The sequence below is a fragment of the Phoenix dactylifera genome, chromosome 1, assembly GCF_051530095.1.
Source record: "Phoenix dactylifera cultivar Ajwa chromosome 1, Ajwa_hap1_PhDact_Kaust_v1.1, whole genome shotgun sequence".
NCBI classification, from domain to species: domain Eukaryota; kingdom Viridiplantae; phylum Streptophyta; class Magnoliopsida; order Arecales; family Arecaceae; genus Phoenix; species Phoenix dactylifera.
Window position 1 is genome coordinate 10,983,051 of NC_143190.1, and position 21,908 is coordinate 11,004,958.

Genomic DNA, 21,908 nt, shown 5'->3' on the forward strand with positions numbered 1-21,908 from the left:
TTTTATAATTTTTATTTTAATGAAGATATACAGCCGAGTTTGTCAGCTATCAAAAGCACGGGGTCAAACGCAAATCTTTAAGCCCACCTGTACTTCACTCAAGTCCATAGTAGAAAATAAAGCTTTCGCCGCCCAGCCGACCAGATCCGAGAGAGTCAACCAGTTCCTTCAATGCACCCACGAATGGCAACCCACGAAGCCTTTACAATTCTCATAAACTTCAATCGGACGGTCCTGATCGACGTTTTAAAGGAACGTTTGCTTCGGTCAAAAACAACGGTTGGGGACTCAGGTTCAACGGTATCTCGAAGTCTCTGTCAACAAACCCATCCGTAGATCCTTTCCTTCTCCCACTCCCGATTGCCACTATTTCTCTTTCCCTTTCTCAATCTAATCTTTCCCGAATCAACAGCTTTTCTCCCATTCTCCTTCCCCCAATCTGCACCATGTGGTAGATGAGGTAATCTTTTTCTAAGAAAACTCCAGGAAAAAAGTTCTGTGTTTTTCCTTTTTTTTTTTTGGGAATTTTAGCTGGAAAATGGCATTTTCTCTACTTTTTTGTCTTCTTATTGGTGGGGAGCTTGTCACGGTTTGCTTTTATTTTGTGGCCTTTCGGTTTGCCATCGCTACTTGGGATTCCAGCCGACTTTTGGCTGGCGACGTCAGCTTGTTGGAACAATTATTTATTAGGAGAGGGTGGAGATCTGGGGAGGGCAGGGGAAAAGCTCCTACCTTTCGGTTGCTTCTGTCTTTCTGCTGTCCTCAGAACCCATCTGGCCATCTCGGATCGATCGCTTCTCTTTGTTTGTTCGCCGGCTTAATTTGGGAGGAATTCACAAGGTGTGGATTGTTGCTCTTTCTCTATGTGTTTGTTTCGATTGGTTTCTTAAACTGGTTTGGCCTAGCTGATTTGCTTCTTATATTCTTTTCTTATTAGCTGTTATATTGATTCTGTCTTTTGTTGAATTAGTTTTGCTTTGATTGGTTTGATTGAATCTAGGATATATGTTTTCTTGCTTTGTTGAATTAGTTTTGCTTTGATTGGTTTGATTGAATCTAGGATGTATGTTTTCTTGCTTTCAGTCTGCTATGGTTGAAATATTGGAACTTCTCAGCAGGTAGATATTGAATTGCTCTTCCTTTTATTTGTCTTGAATTGGGTTTGAAAAATTTGGATCTCATCTAGGTTTTTTTTTGTTCGTTCAGTATTATTTTTATCTTTTTATGTTATTGGGATTTGAGTTGATAAGAGATTACCAGAAGGCATGCTTTTTCTTGTGGTCTCACCTGTTCGCTTGTAAATTTTTCTGGTCCTTGCAATGGTCTATTGAAGGTCAAACTTTTGATAGGATAGACGTTGTATTTGCTTTAGAGCTTTATTTAGATGGTTGTTAGCTTATTGCTAACATTTTGATTCTTATATTGTTAACTTTTTGGCTTGGGCTTTCTTTCTTTCTTTTTTTTAAATGAAATATGGAGGAGGTGAGGAACTTCCCCCATGCTTTACTAAAGAAAATTTACAAGGCTTGGGTTTTCTATTTCATTGATTGAAGAGTACCAAAAACTTCGTTAAAAAAATAATATTCTGATTCTTCATATTTTATTGAATCTGACTTGAGCTTGTTGATGTTTTCCATATTGAATCTCAGCTGGGATATTTGGTTTCATCAGCCTGGAAGTAAAGGGTTTGATAATTTCTCATCCTGGGTGATCGGCACGCATTCCACTTAACGGTCTTGCATATACTCTAGGAATGGCTGCAGGAACTCCTATTTCTGAATGGAGAAATTCTCGGCGTTTCTCGTCTGTTTTATCTTCTGCTGTGTTTGAATGGTTGTTAATGCTTCTATTGTTCCTTGGTGCATTATATTCCTACCTGGTGACAAAATTTGCTCGTCTTTGCAAATTGCAAAGACCGTGTCTTTTATGCTCAAGGCTGGATCATGTCCTGGGCAACGAGAAACCAAGTTTTTATTGGGATTTAATTTGCAAGGCCCATAAATCAGAAATCTCTTCATTGGCTTTCTGTCATGTTCATCAAAAGCTTGCTAATGTCTATGACATGTGCGAAGGCTGCCTCCTTACATTTTCCATGGAGAAGAAATCTATCCCTGAGACATACAGATCATTGGTGGGTAAACTTGAGGTGGCTCTTGATGATAGTGAAGACGTTGATCTGAAATTTCCTGCGGTTATCAATGGCAGTTGTCTGCAGGATGGACTTCATGGAGATGATGTGGTTAAAGTTCCTTTGCTGAAGAAGGATCCGGTGTCATTCATGAGGACTTGTTCATGCTGTTCTAAGCCTTTCAAAAATAAACCACATGCTGTCAGTTTGCTTCAAAAGAAATCCACTGGAGTTGACTCTGCTGAAGTTGGCATTTCTTTGTTAAATTCCACAGAACACAATGGTCTCCATCATGAAGATACAGGAGAGAAGTCTTTGGGGCCAACAACAACATATCATTTGGGGAATCAACGTTTTGATCGGCTGTCCCACATTGGATACAGTGAACTTAAGGTTAACTCTGATTCAGAGTCAGAAGTCCCATCCTCAGATGATGAAGATGGAAATACACTGGTTCATGGAACTGAGGAACTTAAGCAAGATTTTCAGCCTCGATCTCCACAACCAGAGGCTGTCACCATTATCTCCAACAGTTTATCTGCCACTATTTCAGATGATGCAGCTGTAGAAAAGTTGATTCATCCTGCTCCTGTCATGCACGAGCCTTCTGATTCCATTCCTGAGAAGAAACTCCATGTAGGTGGTTCTCATGACATATCATCTTTGGCATCTTCTATTGCTGCTGGGCCTGGTTTGGAGGAAGTAAAGTGGAGCCGAGTTGAAATGAGCGCCGATCCTCCATTATCCAAAATCACACCTCAAGATTCTCAATTAGTTCCTTCAGAAGTTTCAAACGTGGAAGGTGAGTCAATGTCTGTCTTAACCTGGATTCGTTTTTGCTCCAAGCTTCTTTTACTTGACCCTTCTCTAAATAATCTTCTCTTTCTACCAGAAGTTTTGGGAACTCATGATGATGTGCACATCTCTGCTACTTCTATTGGAGGAGTTTCCAAGGATTTTAGTCCAACTGAGATAAATTTGAAGACAAACCAAATTATGAGTGACCCTGGTCCATCTGTGAACACTCATATGGATCTAAATGATGCCTACAAACTTGCTGTTGGCAATAAGGGCAACTTGACATCTTCCAACTTTGCAGAAGTAATTACGGGGAGGGATTCTTCTAAAGTTCTTGAAGATCTGAAATTACTTATATCACAGATATCTGCCTCTAAGGGGCTTGAGACCCCATGGAGTGATATGAGTCCAAGTCCCAGAGTATATGGACAAGGTGATGGACCTGTGTTGCAGAACATTACTAAAAGGCTGTCTATTGAAAGAAATGAATCAGGTTTGGAGTCTCTAGATGGAAGTATTGTTAGTGAAGTGGAAGGAGAAAGCACAGTTGATCGACTGAAGCGGCAGATTGAGTTGGATAGGAAGTCCATAAGCCTTTTATACAAGGAGCTAGAAGAAGAAAGAAATGCTTCAGCAATTGCAGCAAATCAAGCAATGGCTATGATTACTAGGTTGCAGGAGGAGAAGGCAGCTATGCAGATGGAAGCTTTGCAGTACCAGAGAATGATGGAAGAGGAAACTGAGTACGACCAAGAAGCACTTCAAAAATCCAATGAGGCACTTGCTCAAAGGGATAAGGAAATACAAGATCTTGAAGCGGTGCTTGAAATATATATTAAGCAATTTGGAGATGGATCATTAGCAGACAGTAAACCAGAGAAGTCTGATGATTTAGAGTCAAGAGTGAATAATCCCACCAGCACAACTCTTGAAAAGGAGGCTGGTGCCTCCAGATGGAGTGGATCAGGTCCTTTGAAGGTTCCTTTGTTAGATTTTGAAGATGAAAAGGATTACATTTCTGATTGTTTGAAGAAGTTGGAGAAAAAGCTCCATCTCTTCTCCAATAATGGGGTTTACGTTAATCTTTCAAGTTTTGATGTAAAGGAAGATGAATATTCTGACAAAAGATGTGAGGATGTTCATAGAGAAAACTCTGAACAAAAAAATGCAGTTTTAGATCATGATGTTAAAAATGGTCAGTATTTGGAGAAGGCAGTGGGGTGTAATGATTTGGAACATCCTCACTCGAAAAATTTGTCTCCAGAAAGTAGTCAAACAGGAGGGAGTGTTTTGTCAGGTAAAAAGAAACCATCAAAATCCAACACAAGCACCCTTTTATCATCCAAAGGGGTTCAATCTACCACTCAACAAAATGGTGAGGATAATTCTGACAGTGATGGGCAGTACATCTCCATGGTTGATAAAGAGAGTGATTTAGCTACTCTTGAAAATGAAATTTCACATCTGAGTGAGAGGTTGGAGGCACTTGAAGCAGATCATACTTTTCTTGAACACACCATCAACTCACTTAGAAATGGAGATGACGGGGTACAGTTTGTTCTGGAGATAGCTTGCCACCTACGGGATTTACGGAGAATTGGGGTCACACGAAGAGAGCACACTTCAACTTGAGCTTACATGGTCTTGCCTATGAGGTAACTTTTTAAAACAAAACTTATTAAAATTCATATTTGTTTTACAAATTATGTAAAGCAGCTCTGAGGCTTTTAGTTTGAAATACCCTGGAAAATTTTAAAAGTTCAATTTATATTTGATGTTGAACTAGGAGGACATATTTTTGTTATGACATGTTGAGTTGTGTTTGGTTTGTCTATTTTTTAACCAAATAATGATAGGACTCATTTTTTTTGCAATAATCTTTCTGATTATCATTTTTCTGATCTCCAATCCTCACTTTCTATATTCTGAATAGACACAGTAACAATATCTTAGGAGACTGTTTGCTGTTTGAGAACAGGAACGAGTTGTGCTCAGTGTTTCTCCCAAGGTTCGCCGTACTGACCGTACCAATATACCGGTGCAGTCCGGTACTGGTACCGAACCAGTACCGTACCAAAAGTGCCACAGCGCGTGGCACTTAGTGCGTGGCTTTAGCCATGCGCTGTCTTCCGTGAAGAACACTCTGTACCAGTGCGAACCGGGTCGGTTTGCACCGGTACAGGTCATGAACCGATCAGTTCCGACTTAAATTGGGTTGGAACCGATTTTAATAGCCATACCGTACCGGTGCCTGTTGGTACCGGTACGCTACGGGCTGAACCGACCGGTACCAATCGGTTTGTAGACCATGGTTTCTCCTCAAGGTTTACGCTCTGGTCTGATCAATTATGGCAACATCTACTCATACTAGCATTGTGTATTGATGAAGGACTGCTGTGCCATAACATAATCTAATTTTCGACCAAGCATAATTTCATGCTCAAAATTGTTGCAGTGTTCTATCAACAGAAATACAGTCTCCCATCCCCCCTCCCCCTCCTTTTCCTTTTCTGCTCTACCAGTTTCATTATTGGTTTAAGAATCACTGAACAGCAATTTGAAACTATGATAGTCTTTTTTTATCCCAGTCTAGGGTGCACAGGTGACCTTGAGAATAGATCAGTGAGATGCTTTTCAGATGCCCATAAGTCTACATTTTCCAGAAGACCACCATCTGACCTCGTACTTCAAGTGAGCTACTACTTAGATGTATGATTTCATGTGAAATGTATAACATCAGAACTATTTCCAATGTTTTTGTGATGAATGTCCAATTTTGAATTCTTTATATGCATCTTTTGGTCGACCATCAGATCAGGAAAATTGTGTGTGTGTGTGTGTGCGCTTTTTATTTTTTTCTTGTTTCTTATTTCCTTTCCTCCAGTTATGACTTTAGACCAGTTATTAATTATGCATCAATCTTAGCTAGCTGTACCCTATTCTTTAAATTGGGATGTGATGCTATATGATGTAGTGTCATTTAATTATCCAAACATTGATTCCTATATTTTTGTGACTGTTCTCTTTGACTCTTTCTGTTAGCATATCTGAGCAATATGATTTGGACTAACGTAATGTAATTCACATTTTCAGATGTCAACTAGATATGAGCCCTGGATTTCAATTCCAACAACAAGCACGACAATTTGATTTGATTATTTGAGATAAGGTAGATATCTTTGGTGCTGTCCTATTGGGATTTGTAGGAATGGAGGATCCGCATAACATTGTACAGTATTATCAGTTTGAGTACTCTGAAGTATGGGCCAATGCTGGGAGTGATTTTTCCCTCTTTTATCCCCAGTTTATTTTTTCCTCCTACATATCTTGGCTTCGCAATTTTCTTTAATTTGTATTTTCCTTCTGTTAACTTGATTGATTCCAGAGTTAGTTTTCTTGATTGGTTTTTGAGATATGAGTGGCAAATTGTATAAACACTGATTTCTGTGTGTAACAACAATATTGTGTGTATTATAACAATTGGGTTAACTGCCCATCTGCTGACTTTTGTATATTGATCTATAGTTGGTTGCTTCAGCAGTTCTAGATATGAAAGTTGGACATTTATCAGAAAAAGTTTCCTGCTTCTATTGGTAAGGTCTTTGTTCTTGATAATTTCTGAAGCACCAGAATCCATTCTGATTCCTGGTTGAGGATCACTGAGATTGTTGTAGGTTTTGCAACTGGCGATCATTAAAATTGTTATGTGATGGAAGCCATGAAACATGAGGGCACGGCTCGGGGATAAGACTGCCTTCAAAACCTGCATGGATGAAATCTGTCATGCAGAGTCTGCCATCTGCCTTGCACCTCATTTTCATTACATTATCTGAGTGGAATAGGAACAATGATTTCGGAAGGTAATATGGGTGGCAGATATGGTGTCTGTATGACTTTGAGCAACTTAACTGATCCCTGGTTTGATGACCTGTAACAATCAGGGTTTTGCTTGAGCAAAAAATTAACTTGATCTCTTGTTTGAATGAGTATAATTTTTACTCCCCGACCTGGGTGAAGAAACAAGTATAATGAGTGCATGTACATGTATGAAAAACACGAACAAGTGTGTCGGGACATGTCAAAAGTGTATACAATTGATCTGGTGATTGTAAGTTAAATTAAGCAGAATTAAGGCTGTAATTGTTAAATAATGGTCCGATGAGAGGCAGGGAAATTTTTTTCATGCTTCTGTGTTAAGGAAGGCCATGTCCAGTTAGTGTCTGTGGAGGTAACCCTCAGGATATTCAAATATGGCCTCTATTCTTGGATATTGATGTAACTAAGCTTGAGTGCTACGATATTATTGGGTCAAAAGAAAAACAGGTGTTCAGAAACCCATGGCCATATCCAGCACTCCCAAAGGGAGATATTTAGATGTTATGGAGGTTGTAGTCTGTCTTGTGTTCTTGAAGGTGCTGGAAAATCATCGCAGTCGGTTTGACATGTTCAAGATGAGAATGTTATGTTATTTGATAGGGATGAAGCTTTATGACTGGAAAATACCAAGTGGATTCAACTCTGGTTTTCAGTTCACGAACCATCAACCTCAAGTAGGAGTTAAACCTGACGTTTTGAGCACTCCAGAATCCAACGATGGAACTGTCAAATGTGATTATTCTGATGAAGAGTCTCTTGTTCATCTTCCTCAGAGAAATCATGCCATGTAATGAGAGATTTAACCTTTTCTGTGGTTTTCTTGGTATCCTTGGCAGTTTTAGTAGGCGATGGTGATCATATTTATCAGTACTTGAGGATGTCCTCTCATATTGCTGGGATATGCAAAGCTTGCAAGGAATAATGGATTGGAGAGGGAACTGCAGACAATGTACAGACTTCAGTGAGTCATTGGAGAATTTGAAGTTCTTGGCTGATACAATCATAGAGAAGGGACACATGGACAGCAAAAAAAAGGTCTTTTCTGAGCGGACAGTTAGAGAAATTTCACAACACAGAGGCAAAATCGTGAGACTGTTGATATTTTAGGTGCTTCTCTTTGTTCTTATATCCTAGAAATCCTGTGATTGCTGTATGCAGAGAGTTTCTGAAAAAGAGCATGGCCTCTTGGAATGAACTTAAGATTCCCAGAAATTTCCACATTCCTCTGTTGAATGATACATACTTGCAAGAGAGCCATTTTTGGGCAAGGGAAAGCAAGGTTTTCTCAAGGTAAAGAGCACTTCCTAGGATCAATGGAGCTGACTAGACTTTCCATTTTCGATTTGATGAACTTGAACACCTTCGTTTAGAGGATGGCACAAAAATTTCGGAAGCCTTGTTTGCCTTGCCAACTCTTCTCCCTTATTTCCAGGTATAATTGGGTTTTTGTGTTTTGGAGTTCTGTTTAGCTTTTCTAATTGTTAAAATATTTATCAACACCTAGTTGGTTTAAAGCAGGAAAACAGTGCTGTGTCACAGCTTCTTCCTTCCCCAACAAAAAAACAGATTCTTGCATCAGGAGTTTTGTTTCTTAATTGGATTCAATACCAAATTGAAGGATACAACACAACCTGCACTTATCATCCAGGTGTGCCTTGCTGTGTGCATAAAGAAGCAGGTTTATAGCTTAATCCATCTTCCAAAAGTTGCTTACTTCTATGAAGCTGCTGAAACTTCTCATGGTTTTTACAGCCTAGATGGTTCATGCTGGTAAGCATATTTTGCCGAAGCTGATGAGTGATTGGAAATGATGGATGAACTAGGAGTATTATGTGCTATTTATTTTCTAGGTTCTGGTACTCTGTCAGATCAAGCCTGTCCCTTCATGTTGACATATATAATTCTTGGACATGATAAATAACATACTTTTTCAGGTGACCTGCTGCAGCAGTTCCTTTAGTAATTCTTAATAAGCTAGATAAGGGAGACTCCTGGGGTGATGATTTTGTATTGAATAGCATATTACAGGTCTGGCTTCATTAAGCATTAGATATAGACCATTTCATAAATTTGGATATTTGTGTGTGCACTTATGCTGATAGTATTCTACCATACTGAGAGGAATCCATTGGAAATTCTGCTGATGGCGCGCTTATAAGTGCCCTGGATTCTTTGGTTGCATCAATAATAAAACAAGGGGTTCTGATGATCAGGAAAATGCAAGTGCCAATTTCTCAACTCCCTGCAACGTCCGGAAACAGTATACTGACATTGATGTCCTTGATCTGCTGAAATTTACGTACAAGCTAGGTGCTCAATGACATGATGGTTTGATTTTTACACGGCTATCCTTGTTATTGGTAAGTGCCTAAAGATCTTCCATGTTCTAGGTTTCATGGCCACTTGACCTAATTGCTAACATGAGGCAATTAGGAAGTACAATCAGGTGAAGCTTTCCTTAGGATCTCAATGGGCTGTCACCTGAATAATCTCTGATCAATTTCGTTCCTGCTGTGCTTTTTGATATAGTCATGGGCTTTCTGCTAAAGGTTAAGGATGGCAAATTTGTTCTTGACAAAGCTTAGAAGTAGATGTGGAAGGTTTGTACACATTTAATTTCTTATTATTATCCATTGTTGTCAGCCATTTATTTTGAAACCGTCAACTCAAAGGTATGAGATAACACGGAATTACTCAGCTGAATTTCTCTGGTTATGTATTATTTCTTTTGACCTAAAAGGCATCCAAATCTCTGCAAGATATGCCACCAGCCTGTTTAATACATAATTTTGAACAAAGAAATCTCTCTTATTGTAAGATAATGTCCTCATGTGGATCTGGTCATGTCCCTTAGCTTAACTGCCCAAGCTAAAATTTGAAAATTCTTGATTATATTAGAAGGTGTTTGATGAGTGTTTTTTCCCATTCAATTTTGGGTTGCAGCAGTATCGGTCTTCTATTTCTCCTGGTTAGTCCATGCAAATTTTCATGGAAATTCATGGAATGTTTTCTTTCCATAATTCTGAGGCATTAAACCTTATCCTTGGCATAGTAGAGGCAGCACAACACACAATTACGGGCATCACTTGTTTGTGAAGCAGAAGCTCCTCCATTTTGTTGATGCATTTCATCAACACATCATGGATCACGTAAGTAATACCTTGCTGTGTAGTCTCTCGACTGTGGCCATGAAACTGACCCTGATTGATGAAGCAGGTATTCCACAGTGCATGGACCGAATTCTGAAGCGGCATGGCATCTGCGGGTTTCATTGATGAAGTCATAGAAGTTCATGTGGCCTATCTCTTGTCTATTCAGCTCCAATGCTTTGTGGCCCCGTATAAGCTGGTAAGATCTTCTCAATTTTACCATTGTTCTTGATGATGTCATTGTTGTATTCTATTTTTTCCTAATATATATAAGAATATTGCAACAACCTAGGACTTCACTTAAAAAGGCAAGCCAGAAGGTATTATTTGGGTTTCTTGATTTTGTATAAGTATCCAAGATCTACCCAATGAATAACCAATGTGCGACTAAACACACGCCCGCATAGGTGCTCACAAATATAGTATCAAGGAATCATATCTGGGATCTTTGCCAAAGTATATAATGTTCTGCCCAATTAAAAATTCCTTAATTCTTGTTAGTTTGTTTACCGAGAGCATTTTTCCTGATCTTATTACCAACTTCACTAAAAAAAATCATGCTTTAAGGAATTTCTTGCTACTTATACACTCATTTTATGAATTTTTTCCCTGACATTTCACAAATTATTCTGAAACTTCCCAGAATTTCTACTATTTAGTGAAATGTCTTCATTTTCTTTGTAGTCATGGAAGTTTTAATCCGCAGCATTTGTCTAAATTTTTACTCATTTTCTTGCCAAATTGTGAAATTGTGTCCTTAGTGAGTAACCCAAAAAATATGGAAATTTTACAATCAATTTTGAACTTGCTCCTACTATCTTTCAGAACAAATGTTGATGACCGGTGTTCTTTTGCTTACCTGCAGCGGGCAGCGGTTGCAAGTCAGATCAAGACCATTCTTGGCTCCTGCAATCAAGGCCATATGCGAGATGGAAGTAGATCGAATCGAGAAACTATTTGATGATAGGATTGCTTTTCTTTTGAGGGTATTTTCACCATTTATCTCTTCTTCTATTCTAATAAAAATTTGTTGATTTCCTTGAACTTTGATGGATATACCAGCAAACTAAGCTGCTAGCTGCTCTATAAATGCATGCAGATTCTGTATTCCAAGCTCAACATGGGGCAGTTTCCTCATCTGGCAATTACTTCTGATACTGGGAACTTGCTGGCAGTACCAACTTTGAGAGTAGTGCTAAGTTAGGAAAGACTTCTGCTTTTAGAAATGAGTGAAGTAGACATTCTCTGCATGTTAGTTCTTTCTTTTGTTCTCAGTTCTTTTGGCTGGGATCTTCTCAGCAGGAGCTGCTGATATCCCTCTATCTAATTTTATTGGGCCCTACTTAGCCAGCCTTCTGCATTTTTTTTTTGGAGGTCTGTTCATTGGTAATTAAGTGATATCAGCTCGGTCTTTTTTGTTTTTGGAAGAGCTGCCTTCTACTATACTTGTACATTCTTCTTCCTCTTTATGTATTCATTCATTTCTTTAATAAAATCAGGTGATTGGGGTTGTCTCCTGGCACCCTAATCTCCTTTTTTATCAAAAAAAAAAGTTCTTCCTTTCTTTTTCTTTTTTTCCTTTTTTTTTGTTGTTTTTTTGAATTCTTTGTTTCAATGTAGTGGCTATAGGATGCAGTGACTGCAAGTAAGTTGCTACACACGATGTAGGAATTGTTTAGTGGTCCAGCATTCAACAATGTGCGCTACCTTATCTACTGATGCTTTTTTTATTCTTGTGCCTAATACTGGGATATTCTTCTTTTAGGAAGCAATTGAAAGGGATTACATTTACACTCATTTGGATCATGAGAAGAATATCTCGAGAAGAATATCTCTTCATTAGAATAGTTTTTTTGAGAAGTTGACGTCTGGATATATAATACTTGGAAAAGTGGTTTTTTCATATTTGGTTGATAATAGAAAAGTGATGCATTCTAATATACTTTATATTTAATTGAACATCTATTTTTTTCGAAAAAATTGTGTAAAATATTTGTTAAAAAAAAATTCTATCCAAAAGCTTAAAAATAGTACTTTTGGATTAAAAAATTATCCCAACAATTTTTTTTCCAAAAAGTAATATGACTTAAAAACTATTAATTGTTGTAGGAACGAAAAGAAGACTCAATAATTGTATTTATAATTAGAGAAAAAAAAGTTCCAACACTTGCTAAATTAAATAAAAACATGACATTAGAAGAGTGGTTTTAGAAAGGTTCATGGAATGTAGAAATATGGTCTAATTGTGAGATACGGGGAGCCGACTTCAGCCCCGATCCTAATATGGGAGAAACCGGACAGAGGATCGCGATGGCGATCCTCTCCGGCTCCTTCGGGAACACTTGGGGCAAGGCGCCGCGGGCATCCCGCGGCACTCCCCCCCCCCCTCCGATCAAACCGCGGCCAATTACGGCCGCGGATCACGCTTGACTCGCGGCGGAGAGCTGTTACGAAGGGATGATAAAAACTCTTCTTCTCCTTCCCAGATCACCATCGAGCCCCTCTCCTCCCTCTGTTCTTGCCTCCTGAGTGACCAGTGTGCTCTCCCGGCCGAGCACCGTCCGAATCCCCTCGCGGCCTTCCCCTGTTTCTGGATCTACTTCCTCTTCGGAAAGTGCCGTCGCCGCCGCCGCTTGACACCGGATCGAGCCTCCCTTGGGCGAGATCCACTGTCGGTAAGCTTCCTCTGCTCTTTGATCTCAACCTTTATTCCATGTTTTTTCCTCTATTTCAGCCCCATAAACCAAGATCATCTTGGTTGCTTCTCCTCCCCGTCGGCCGCTGCAGCCGTCGTAGCGACCGCCGGCTGCCACCGCGGTCGGCTGGCCGTCAACCAAGGGGTGGCCTCCGGCCACCGAGGCCGGCCACCCAGCCAACCCTCTCCCCTCTTTCCTCTCCATTCTTTCGGTTTCCATCTCCCCTATCCAAGGGCGGCCCAATGCATTTGGGGGCCTAGGATGAACTCACTAATGAGGCCTTTTTTAAAATAATAATAATAATAATAAATTTTTAATAAGTATAAAATATTTTAAAATTTTATTTAAAAATAATCCGTCTAGCTTTTTGAGATGCAAAATTATTAAAGTGAAAAAATAGAAGAGAAAAATTGTAACAAAATTATAGAAATTGTAACAAAATTAAGAGAATTAAACGCTGAAAGTTGAAAATACAATCAAACAACAAAGGGAGATTAGAAGAATCACACCGTATGTCGTGCCACTGACTCACTGTCACTGTGTCACAGACTGACAGACTCAGTCTCACAGACAGTGAGACAGACGTGAGGCGGTGATGGGACGGCCGGACCCACCGGGGTCACGGGACTATGGGAGCCGGGGCCGGGGAGGGAGGCGAGGAGGTCACAGCCTCACGGGAGCCGGGGCCGGGGCGAGGAGCAGAGGTCACGGGAGTAACAGCCTGACGGGGTCACGGGAGCCGGGGCCGGGGAGGGAGGCGACTGGCGAGGAGGTGGAGCCGTGGAGGTCACTGCGACACTGCCTCACTGGTCACGGCCCACGGGAGGCGGGAGCCGGGGACCCGGGAGGGAGGCGAGGAGGTCGTAGCCTCGCAGGATCGTCGGGATGCCGGGGAGGCGGGGGCCGGGGAGGCGCTCAGGCAGAGGAGACGACCTCGCCGGCTCGCTGGATTGAGCTGGAAGGGCCGACGGGGTCACAGCCTCACGGGAGCCGGGGGCCCGAGAGGGAGGCGAGGAGGTCGCGGGCGGCGGGACCGCCTGGATGCCGAGGAGGCGGGGACCGTTGCGGGATGCCGGGGCCCAGGGAAGCGGGGAGGCGGACTGGCGGAGGCGCGGGCTACGGAGCCGCGGAGGAGATGACCCAGCCACCCAGGCAGTCATGGAACAGAATAGAAGAGGATTGAGGAGTGGAGGAGGAGTGGAGCACGATGAGGATTTTAAAGAGAGCTAGAGAGGAATGATGGGCGATGGCCGATGGGAATATGGGATCAGGATTGAGGAGTGGAGCACCCGCGTCTTGTCGAGGTAGCCGTTGGCTCCTGCGGCCTTACCTCTGCTCTACGGACACTGTAGCTAGGAGCGGGAGTTGGGAGGCTAGGAGCCTAGGATGTCGTCGTGCGGGGGCCTTCTCTCGAGCCGGAGCCTTGGGCGACCGCCTAGGTCGCCTAAGGCTTGGGCCGCCCCTGCCCCTATCCATGGGGAGTTTGGGGAAGATGAAGGCCCATCGTGGGCCGAATTGGGCCAACTTGGGCCCAGTTCACTGTGGACCCAACTTGGGCCCAGTTCATTGTGGACCCAACTTGGGCCCAGACCTGGATCTAAAATCTGAAACCCGAACCCGAAACCCAATTCAGACCCAAAATCCAAAATCCGGAATCCGGAACCGAAATCCGAAATCCGAAATCCAGTTTAGACCCGAAATCCGAAACCCGAAATTCGGAACCCGAAATCCAAAACTCGAAACCCGAAATCCAAAACCAGAAATTCGGAACCCGAAATCCGAAACCCGGAACCCAGAACTCGGAACCCGAAATCCGAACCCATTTGGTCAATAAATGGAATGTTGCACTTAAACCCTTGATAATATGTTATTTCACAAAAGGATCTTCTGTAATTTATGTTTGATCCCTAAAAGAAAGATTTATTACATAAAAGGTCCTCAAATATTATTATTTGGTCCTTTTACCCAAGTTTTATTACGGAACGGTGCTATGTAATTAGATATTGATCCCTGAAACGAATTTTTATTGCATAAATGAACAAATTAGAGGCCAATCTTGGGAGGGCCCTATTGGGCCGGGTCTATGCGGGTCCATTGGGCCGTATCCGATGTGGGCTCTATCGGGCCATGTTCATTATTGACCAACTCTGGGCCTTGTTGGGCTGTGCCCAGTAGTATTATTTCTGGATTTTGCTTAGCTCTGAAATTAACAAGGAATTAATTAAATTTAAATAGGTGAACCTGATCCGCCTATCTGAAATAGGGATTAAGCGAGAAGAGGTAAGTAATTTAATGCTTCAAAGTGCAATTTTCAAATTATTTAGTAAAATAACTATTAGTGGATTAAATTTTGAAATATGATTTGTATTTAGTAAAAATGGGTCTGGTATGTTTAAATTTCATCCGAAAATTTTGTTATATGCTCCAAAATCTGTAAACTATGACTGGATAATTTATGAAATCTGTTATATATATATATATATATATGCATTCTCAGCATGGCTATGATCTGTTCTGTTCTGTTCTGGCCCCACCAATGGGGATTATATGTTGGACCTGTCGACTTATAATCTGTGAGGAACCGGTTTCGACACCACGCCACCGGTGATTAGAATAGTGGCTTTTGGATACCGTTGCCATCGGTGACTAATAATGGTAGTTTCTGGCACTCTGTGCATCCCATGCCAATGGGTTACGTGGCCATAGCCTATTATGTTGAGATTCTGGTATCAGAGTTTTTGAAAAAATGATAATAAGTTTTGAAAACAGTAAAATGATGTTATTTATGATTTATTCCAATCATTATCCTATATTTTGATCTGATATGCTCTGACCCCACTTTGGAGTATTTTGTTGCTTACTAGGCTATTGTAGCTCATTATTTTATTTTATCTGTTTTTCAGATCCAGAGGCTTGATCGCACGGGATTGGGGAGTGCGTTAGACTTTTCGATGATTTCTTCAGTTATTGGCATTTTAGTTAGATTAGTTTGGACATTTGAATTATGTTAGCAAATGTTATTTTGAAATTTTGTAAGACTGCTTTTGAATGACTTTAATTATTTATGTCAATTTTAAGCATCTGTGATTAACCCTTAAATAAGTTTTGAACATCTATATTTGTTTTGATAGAATCAGCTGCCTTGCACGCTTGTGCGGTCCGCCGTGCGGGCATGCGGCGTCTGCCGTGCCTCGGCTCGGGGCGTGACAGATTTGGTGGTATCAGAGCCAGGTTAAGATCACTAGGGACCATAAGTGAAATAGTCATATTTGAGCCTAAATTTTAGGATTCTTAGAATTCGTTGGAAAGGTTGAGAGATGGGTAGGAACTAGATAAGAGGATACTGTTCATTTGTTTTTGTTAACTATTATGTATTATTGTGTTTGGATAAATTTATAACATTTATATATTTTCACCAAAATTAGAATGCTGCCTTGCCGTGTCCGTAGCTTGAATCAGATGGCTGGGGGCTCTCGGGGAAGAGCCCCTACTAACCAAATGGGCGAGGCATCGCATAACTCAGGGCCCCAAGGTCAATCAACTCCAGAAACTGTCGTTAGAAATCAAACTCGGGTGCTCGAACTGATCGAGGAGGTAGTCGAGTTAGTACACCAACAAAGGCAACAATCTCAGCAACCAATCCAGCGGGATGTTGCTCCTCCTGAGCAAAGAAAGAGTATAGCAGAATTCAAAAGAATGGCTCCTTCGGATTTTAAGGGCACCACTGGTCCTCAAGAGGCTGAAGCTTGGATAGATGAAATGGAGAAAGCCTTCAGGGCAATGTAATGCATTGATGAAGAGAAGGTCAGATTTGCTATCTATATGCTTCACGACCGAGCTCATCATTGGTGGATGTCTATGGAGCGCACATTGGCACATGAGCATGAGCTAGTTACCTGGCAGAGGTTTTGCACAGCCTTCTACTCCAAGTATTTCTCTTCAAGTCGCCTTAGGGAGCTAAAGAGGAAATTTCTAAATCTGTTTCAAGGAACTATGACCGTGGATGAATATGAGACAGAGTTTGACAGGCTATCTCGGTTTGCTCCCACCCTCGTTATGGATGCAGAGTCCAGAATGAAGAGATTTGAAGAAGAATTGAAGCCTCACTTATGTCGTGGTTTGGCCGTGGTACACTCAACAAACTATGATGATCTGGTAGACAGAGCCAAGAATCTGGAAATTGTCTGGAAGGAAACACAAGATACAAAAGATAGAATACAAAATAAGAGGAGTAGAGATGATGATACTCATAGTGGACAGAATTCCAGTAGGACTGCAAAATCTCATAACCAACCCTGGCAATCAGGGGAGCAGGGATTCTATGAGAAGACTACTCAGCATCAGTAAGACAAGCCTAAGTGTGATGCATGTGGTGGTATGCATAAGACTGAACATTGTAGACGATTATCCAGCGCCTGCTTCAGATGCGGCCAGCAGGGTCATAAGGTAGCTGAGTGTCCTCAACTGGACCTTCGATCAGTTCAGAGGCCTCAAGCTACAAGGACTCAGCAAGTGCAAGGTTCTCCTGCTCCGGCTCAGTTTGCTCAGCCTTCTTCTCCTAAGCAGCAGACAGGAGGGAGACCGCACACACAGGGTCGTATTTACGCACTGACTCAGCAAGATGCTCAGGCATCCAACACTGTGGGGTCAGGTACCTTGCCAGTTGCTTCTGTTTATGCTCATGTATTGTTTGATTCTGGTGCTACACATTTCTGTATGTCATCTACATTTGCGCGAAAACATGACCTGCCTTGTATGCCGTTAGAGTATGATTTGCAAATTAGTACCCTAGTCGGGAGTGGGATGTTTGCTAAACAGATCTGCAATACTTATCCGATTTAGATAGTAAATAGAGACTTGACTGCTGATCTGATAGTTATAGATATGCATAACTTCGATATAATTCTTGGTATGGACTAGTTGGCGTCACACTTTGCTACCATTAACTGCCATGAAAAAAAAAGGGGTAAACTTTCATATCCCTAGAGACACTGAATTCAGCTTCTAGGTAGTGGTCCTTATACTTTCCCTCGAGTTGTCTCTGCTATGCAAATTAAGCGGCTACTCAGGAAGGGGAGTATGACATATATTGCCATTGTAGTTGATATCAGACAATCAGATCAAAGATTGGAAGATATCCGAGTAGTGAATGAATATCCTGATGTCTTTTCAGAAGATCTCCCTGGCTTGCCACTAGATAGAGAAATTGAATCTGCAATTGATTTAATTCCTGGTACCGCACCAATCTCTATGACCCCCCTACAGAAGTGGTCCCCATGCGGCTTAAAGAAGATTTGACATATCTTGAGCAGCCTGTACGTATGGCTGATAGAAACGAACAAGTATTAAGAAGGCGCACAATTTTTTATTTTAAGATCCAGTGGAGCAATCACTCAAAATGTGAGGTTACGTTGGAATTGGAGGACGAGATGAAGGAAAAATATCCGGACCTTTTTGCAAGCTAAGGTATGTTAAATTTTGAGGACGAAATTTTTTTAAAGGGAAGAGAATGTGAGATACGAGGCTGAAGTCGGCAGCCCCAGCCGACTTCAGCCCCGATCCTAATATGGGAGGAACCAGACAGAGGATCGCGATGGCGATCCTCTCCGGCTCCTCCGGGAACACTTGGGGCAAGGCGCCGCAGGCATCCCGCGGCACCCCCCCTCCGGTCAAACTGCGGCCAATCACGGCCACGGATCACGCTCGACCGCTGCGATTTTCGCGGTGGAGAGCTGTTACGAAGGGATGATAAAAATCCCTCTTCTCCTTCCCAGATCACCATCGAGCCCCTCTCCTCCATCTCCTTCCTCTGTTCTTGCCTCCCGAGTGACCGGTGTGCTCTCCCGGCCGAGCACCGTCCGAATCCCCTCGCGGCCTTTCCCTGTTTCTGGATCTACTTCCGCTTCGGAAAGTGCCGTCGCCGCCGCCGCTTGACACCGGATCGAGCCTCCCTTGGGCGAGATCCACTGCCGGTAAGCTTCCTCTGCTCTTTGATCTCAACCTTTATTTCATGTTTTTTCCTCTATTTCAGCCCCATAGACTGTGATCATCTTGGTTGCTTCTCCTCCCCGTCAGTCACCGCAGCCGCTGCAGCGACCGCCGGCCGCCACCGCGGTCGGCTGGCCGTCGACCGAGGGGTGGCCTCCGGCCACCCAGCCAGCCCTCTCCCCTCTTTCCTCTTCCTTCTCTTGGTTTCCATCTCCCCTATCCATGGGGAGTTTGGGGAAGATGAAGGCCCATCGTGGGCCGAATTGGGCCAACTTGGGCCCAGTTCACTGTGGACCCAACTTGGGCCTAGACCCGAATCCAAAATCTGAAATTCGAACCCGAAACCCAATTCAGACCCGAAATCCATAATCCGGAACCCGGAACCCGGAACCCGAAATCCGAAATCCGAAATCCAGTTCAGACCCGAAATCCGAAACCCGAAACCCAGAACCCGGAACTCGAAACCCGAAATCCGAACCATTTGGCCAATAAATGGAATTTTGCAGTTAAACCCTTGACAGTATGTTATTTCACAAAAGGGTCTTCTGTAATTTATGTTTGATCCCTAAAAGAAAGATTATTACATAAAGGTCCTCAAATATAATTATTTGGTCCTTTTACCCAAGTTTTATTACGGAACGGTGTTATGTAATTAGATATTGGTCCCTGAAACGAATTTTTATTGCATAAATGAACAAATTAGAGGCCAATCTTGGGAGGGCCCTATTGGGCCGGGTCTATGTGGGTCCATTGGGCCGTATCCGATGTGGGCTCTATCGGGCCATGTTCATTATTGACCAACTCTGGGCCTTGTTGGGCTGTGCCCAGTAGTATTATTTCTGGATTTTGCTTAGCTCTGAAATTAACAAGGAATTAATTAAATTTAAATAGGTGAACCTGATCCGCCTATCTGAAATAGGGATTAAGCGAGAAGAGGTAAGTAACTTAATGCTTCAAAGTGCATTTTTCAAATTATTTAGTAAAATAACTATTAGTGGATTAAATTTCGAAATATGATTTGTATTTAGTAAAAATAGGTCTGGCATGTTTAAATTTCATCTGAAAATTTTGTTATATGCTCTGAAATCCGTAAACTATGACTGGGTAATTTATGAAATCTGTTATATATATATATATATGCATTCTCAGCATGGCTATGATCTGTTCTGTTCTGTTCTGGCCCCACCAATGGGGATTATATGTTGGACCTGTCGACTTGTAATCTGTGAGGAACCGGTTTTGACACCGTGCCACCGGTGATTAGAATAGTGGTTTTTGGATACCGTTGCCATCGGTGACTAACAATGGTAGTTTCTGGCACTCTGTGCATCCCATGCCAATGGGTTACGTGGCCGTAGCCTATTATGTTGAGATTCTGGTATCAGAGTTTTTGAAAAAATAATAATAAGTTTTGAAAACAGTAAAATATTGTTATTTATGATTTATTCCAATCATTATCCTATATTTTGATCTGATATGCTCTGACCCCACTTTGGGGTATTTTGTTGCTTACTAGGCTAGTGTAGCTCATTATTTTATTTTCTCTGTTTTTCAGATCCAGAGGCTTGATCGCACGGGATTGGGGAGTGCGTTAGACTTTCCGATGATTTCTTCAGTTATTGGCATTTTAATTAGATTAGTTTGGACATTTGAATTATGTTAGCAAATGTTATTTTGAAATTTTGTAAGACTGCTTTTGAATGACTTTAATTATTTATGTCAATTTTAAGCATCTGTGATTAATCCTTAAATAAGTTTTGAACATCTGTATTTGCTTTGATAGAATCAGCTGTCTTGCACGCCTGTGCGGCCCGCCGTGCAGGCGTGCGGCATCTGCCGCGCCTCGGGCTCGGGGCGTGACACTAATACCCTAACTTCAAGCAGTTAACCATGAGACATCATGTCTTAGAACAATGGAGTCTCTATTATTGCTGATATTCCAAATATATCCACAATAAGCTAAACCACTTGGCAATGGTGATTAAAAAGTAGTCATACCTACAGTTATCAATCTGAATCCTAAGTTTTGGACCCAAACCAGCTTGTTTCCTTCTTCCAGTTTTTGACCTCTACACATGTCAAGCTCCGTTTTTGTTCAAACCAGCGTGCAATGGTGATTAAAAAGAAATAAAAAAAAACATCCACGATTAGCTAAACCAATGCGCAATGGTAATTAAAAAGTTTGCATACCTACTGCATGTTGTGTATCTGAATCCCAAGTTTTGGACCACAACCTTATTCCCTCGTCCAGTTTTTGACCTTTACCACACGTCATTCTCCGGTTTTTTTCAAACAGAGCCGGCCCATTCCCCCAGTACAAACCTATACATCTTCACAAGGACATCAATTAAGAGGGAACAAGAAGGCAAGGTAACAACGGAGTGCACCAAGTTCCCATCATGGGGTCCTTTAAAGCTTATGGCTGACAATTATTAGGTGGATCAGATCCACCATAGATCTAGGATGAAATCACTCCATTTTTCCTACTCTTTCTTCTTTTTTATGTGTAATAGCAACATAATCTAGGATGATTTCACCTGATCCACCTAATAATAAGGTGAGGAATCATATGATGGCAACCCAGGTTGGGGTGGCTATCGGCTCCGACCGGAAGACGTGTTTGGAACCGTACCATGATCTTATCAACAAGTCCCCACCCCCAAAGCCAAAAGCACCTAACAACCAACTACAAGCTAGGATCGGGATCATTTAATCGCACCTATAGGCTTAAGTGGTTTTTCAACCCATCTCATGTTGGTTTCATTATTATGGAATGGGAGGTATGACCACCTGGATATTATTAAGTTAGATAAGAATATTAAGTGCATATATGGCAGTATCATAGCTTCTAAGCTTCCAGAAAACTTTGTAACCATGAGGTGCTTCGAGGGAAGCCTCTGCAGTTACACTCCACAGAGAGACATGAGAGAATTATTTACAGATTGAGGCAGGCCATAAGACCTACTACTGATCTTTCATGTGAGATTTGCCTCTCCACTTGAACTACAACCTGGTTGAATAACAGCTCCCATCACATGTTGTTTTAATCAAAAAACAAAAGTCCATGATCCATAACCTTATTTCATGCTGTTACTTGTGGCCAAATTTATCTTTCCAAGTTTCGACAATAGCGACAAGGTCATTAGGAAGTTTTCCGCGAACTCGTGTGCTCTACTAGGAAACATGAGCCTGTACGTAGTAGTATAAAATTATTATACAAAAAAATAACCCAACTTCATCAATGGAACTTGACTAGTAATTTCTTTTATTTCC

General features: G+C 41.6%; 1 protein-coding gene and 1 pseudogene across 9 annotated transcripts; both read left to right on the plus strand.

Annotated features, from left to right (window-relative positions):
- Nucleotides 1-281: 281 nt before the first annotated feature.
- LOC103724165 (myosin-binding protein 1-like) lies at nt 282-6,502 on the plus strand. Of its 8 annotated transcripts, none has more exons than XM_088720859.2 (5): nt 322-460; nt 643-840; nt 1,650-2,930; nt 3,024-4,581; nt 6,020-6,502. In XM_088720859.2, exons 3-4 carry the CDS (start codon nt 1,754-1,756, stop codon nt 4,556-4,558), a joined length of 2,712 nt encoding a protein of 903 aa, XP_088576985.1. In that variant the 5' UTR covers nt 322-460; nt 643-840; nt 1,650-1,753; the 3' UTR covers nt 4,559-4,581; nt 6,020-6,502. The 8 variants fall into 8 exon arrangements, with proteins under 8 accessions (XP_088576982.1, XP_088576986.1, XP_088576985.1 ...); XM_039114235.3 differs by having other exon boundaries at nt 323-460; nt 3,021-4,581; XM_088720861.2 differs by lacking the exon at nt 322-460 and adding an exon at nt 1,084-1,118 and having other exon boundaries at nt 527-840.
- A 139-nt stretch (nt 6,503-6,641) lies between these two features.
- LOC103724164 (uncharacterized) lies at nt 6,642-12,615 on the plus strand (annotated as a pseudogene). Its single transcript, XR_016399088.1, has 11 exons — nt 6,642-7,721; nt 8,421-8,480; nt 8,560-8,658; nt 8,737-8,830; nt 8,924-9,114; nt 9,193-9,247; nt 9,330-9,403; nt 9,854-9,951; nt 10,019-10,150; nt 10,817-10,937; nt 11,051-12,615. The product of XR_016399088.1 is annotated as an uncharacterized LOC103724164 (transcript).
- Nucleotides 12,616-21,908: the final 9,293 nt, after the last annotated feature.

Excerpts from the sequence above, each read along its gene's own strand:
- LOC103724165 (XM_088720856.1), top strand. The coding sequence starts at position 1,754 with ATGGCTGCAGGAACTCCTATTTCTGAATGGAGAAATTCTCGGCGTTTC. Across the intron at positions 2,931-3,020 it reads AGAAGTTTCAAACGTGGAAG|AAGTTTTGGGAACTCATGAT; the intron begins GTGAGTCAATGT and ends TCTTTCTACCAG.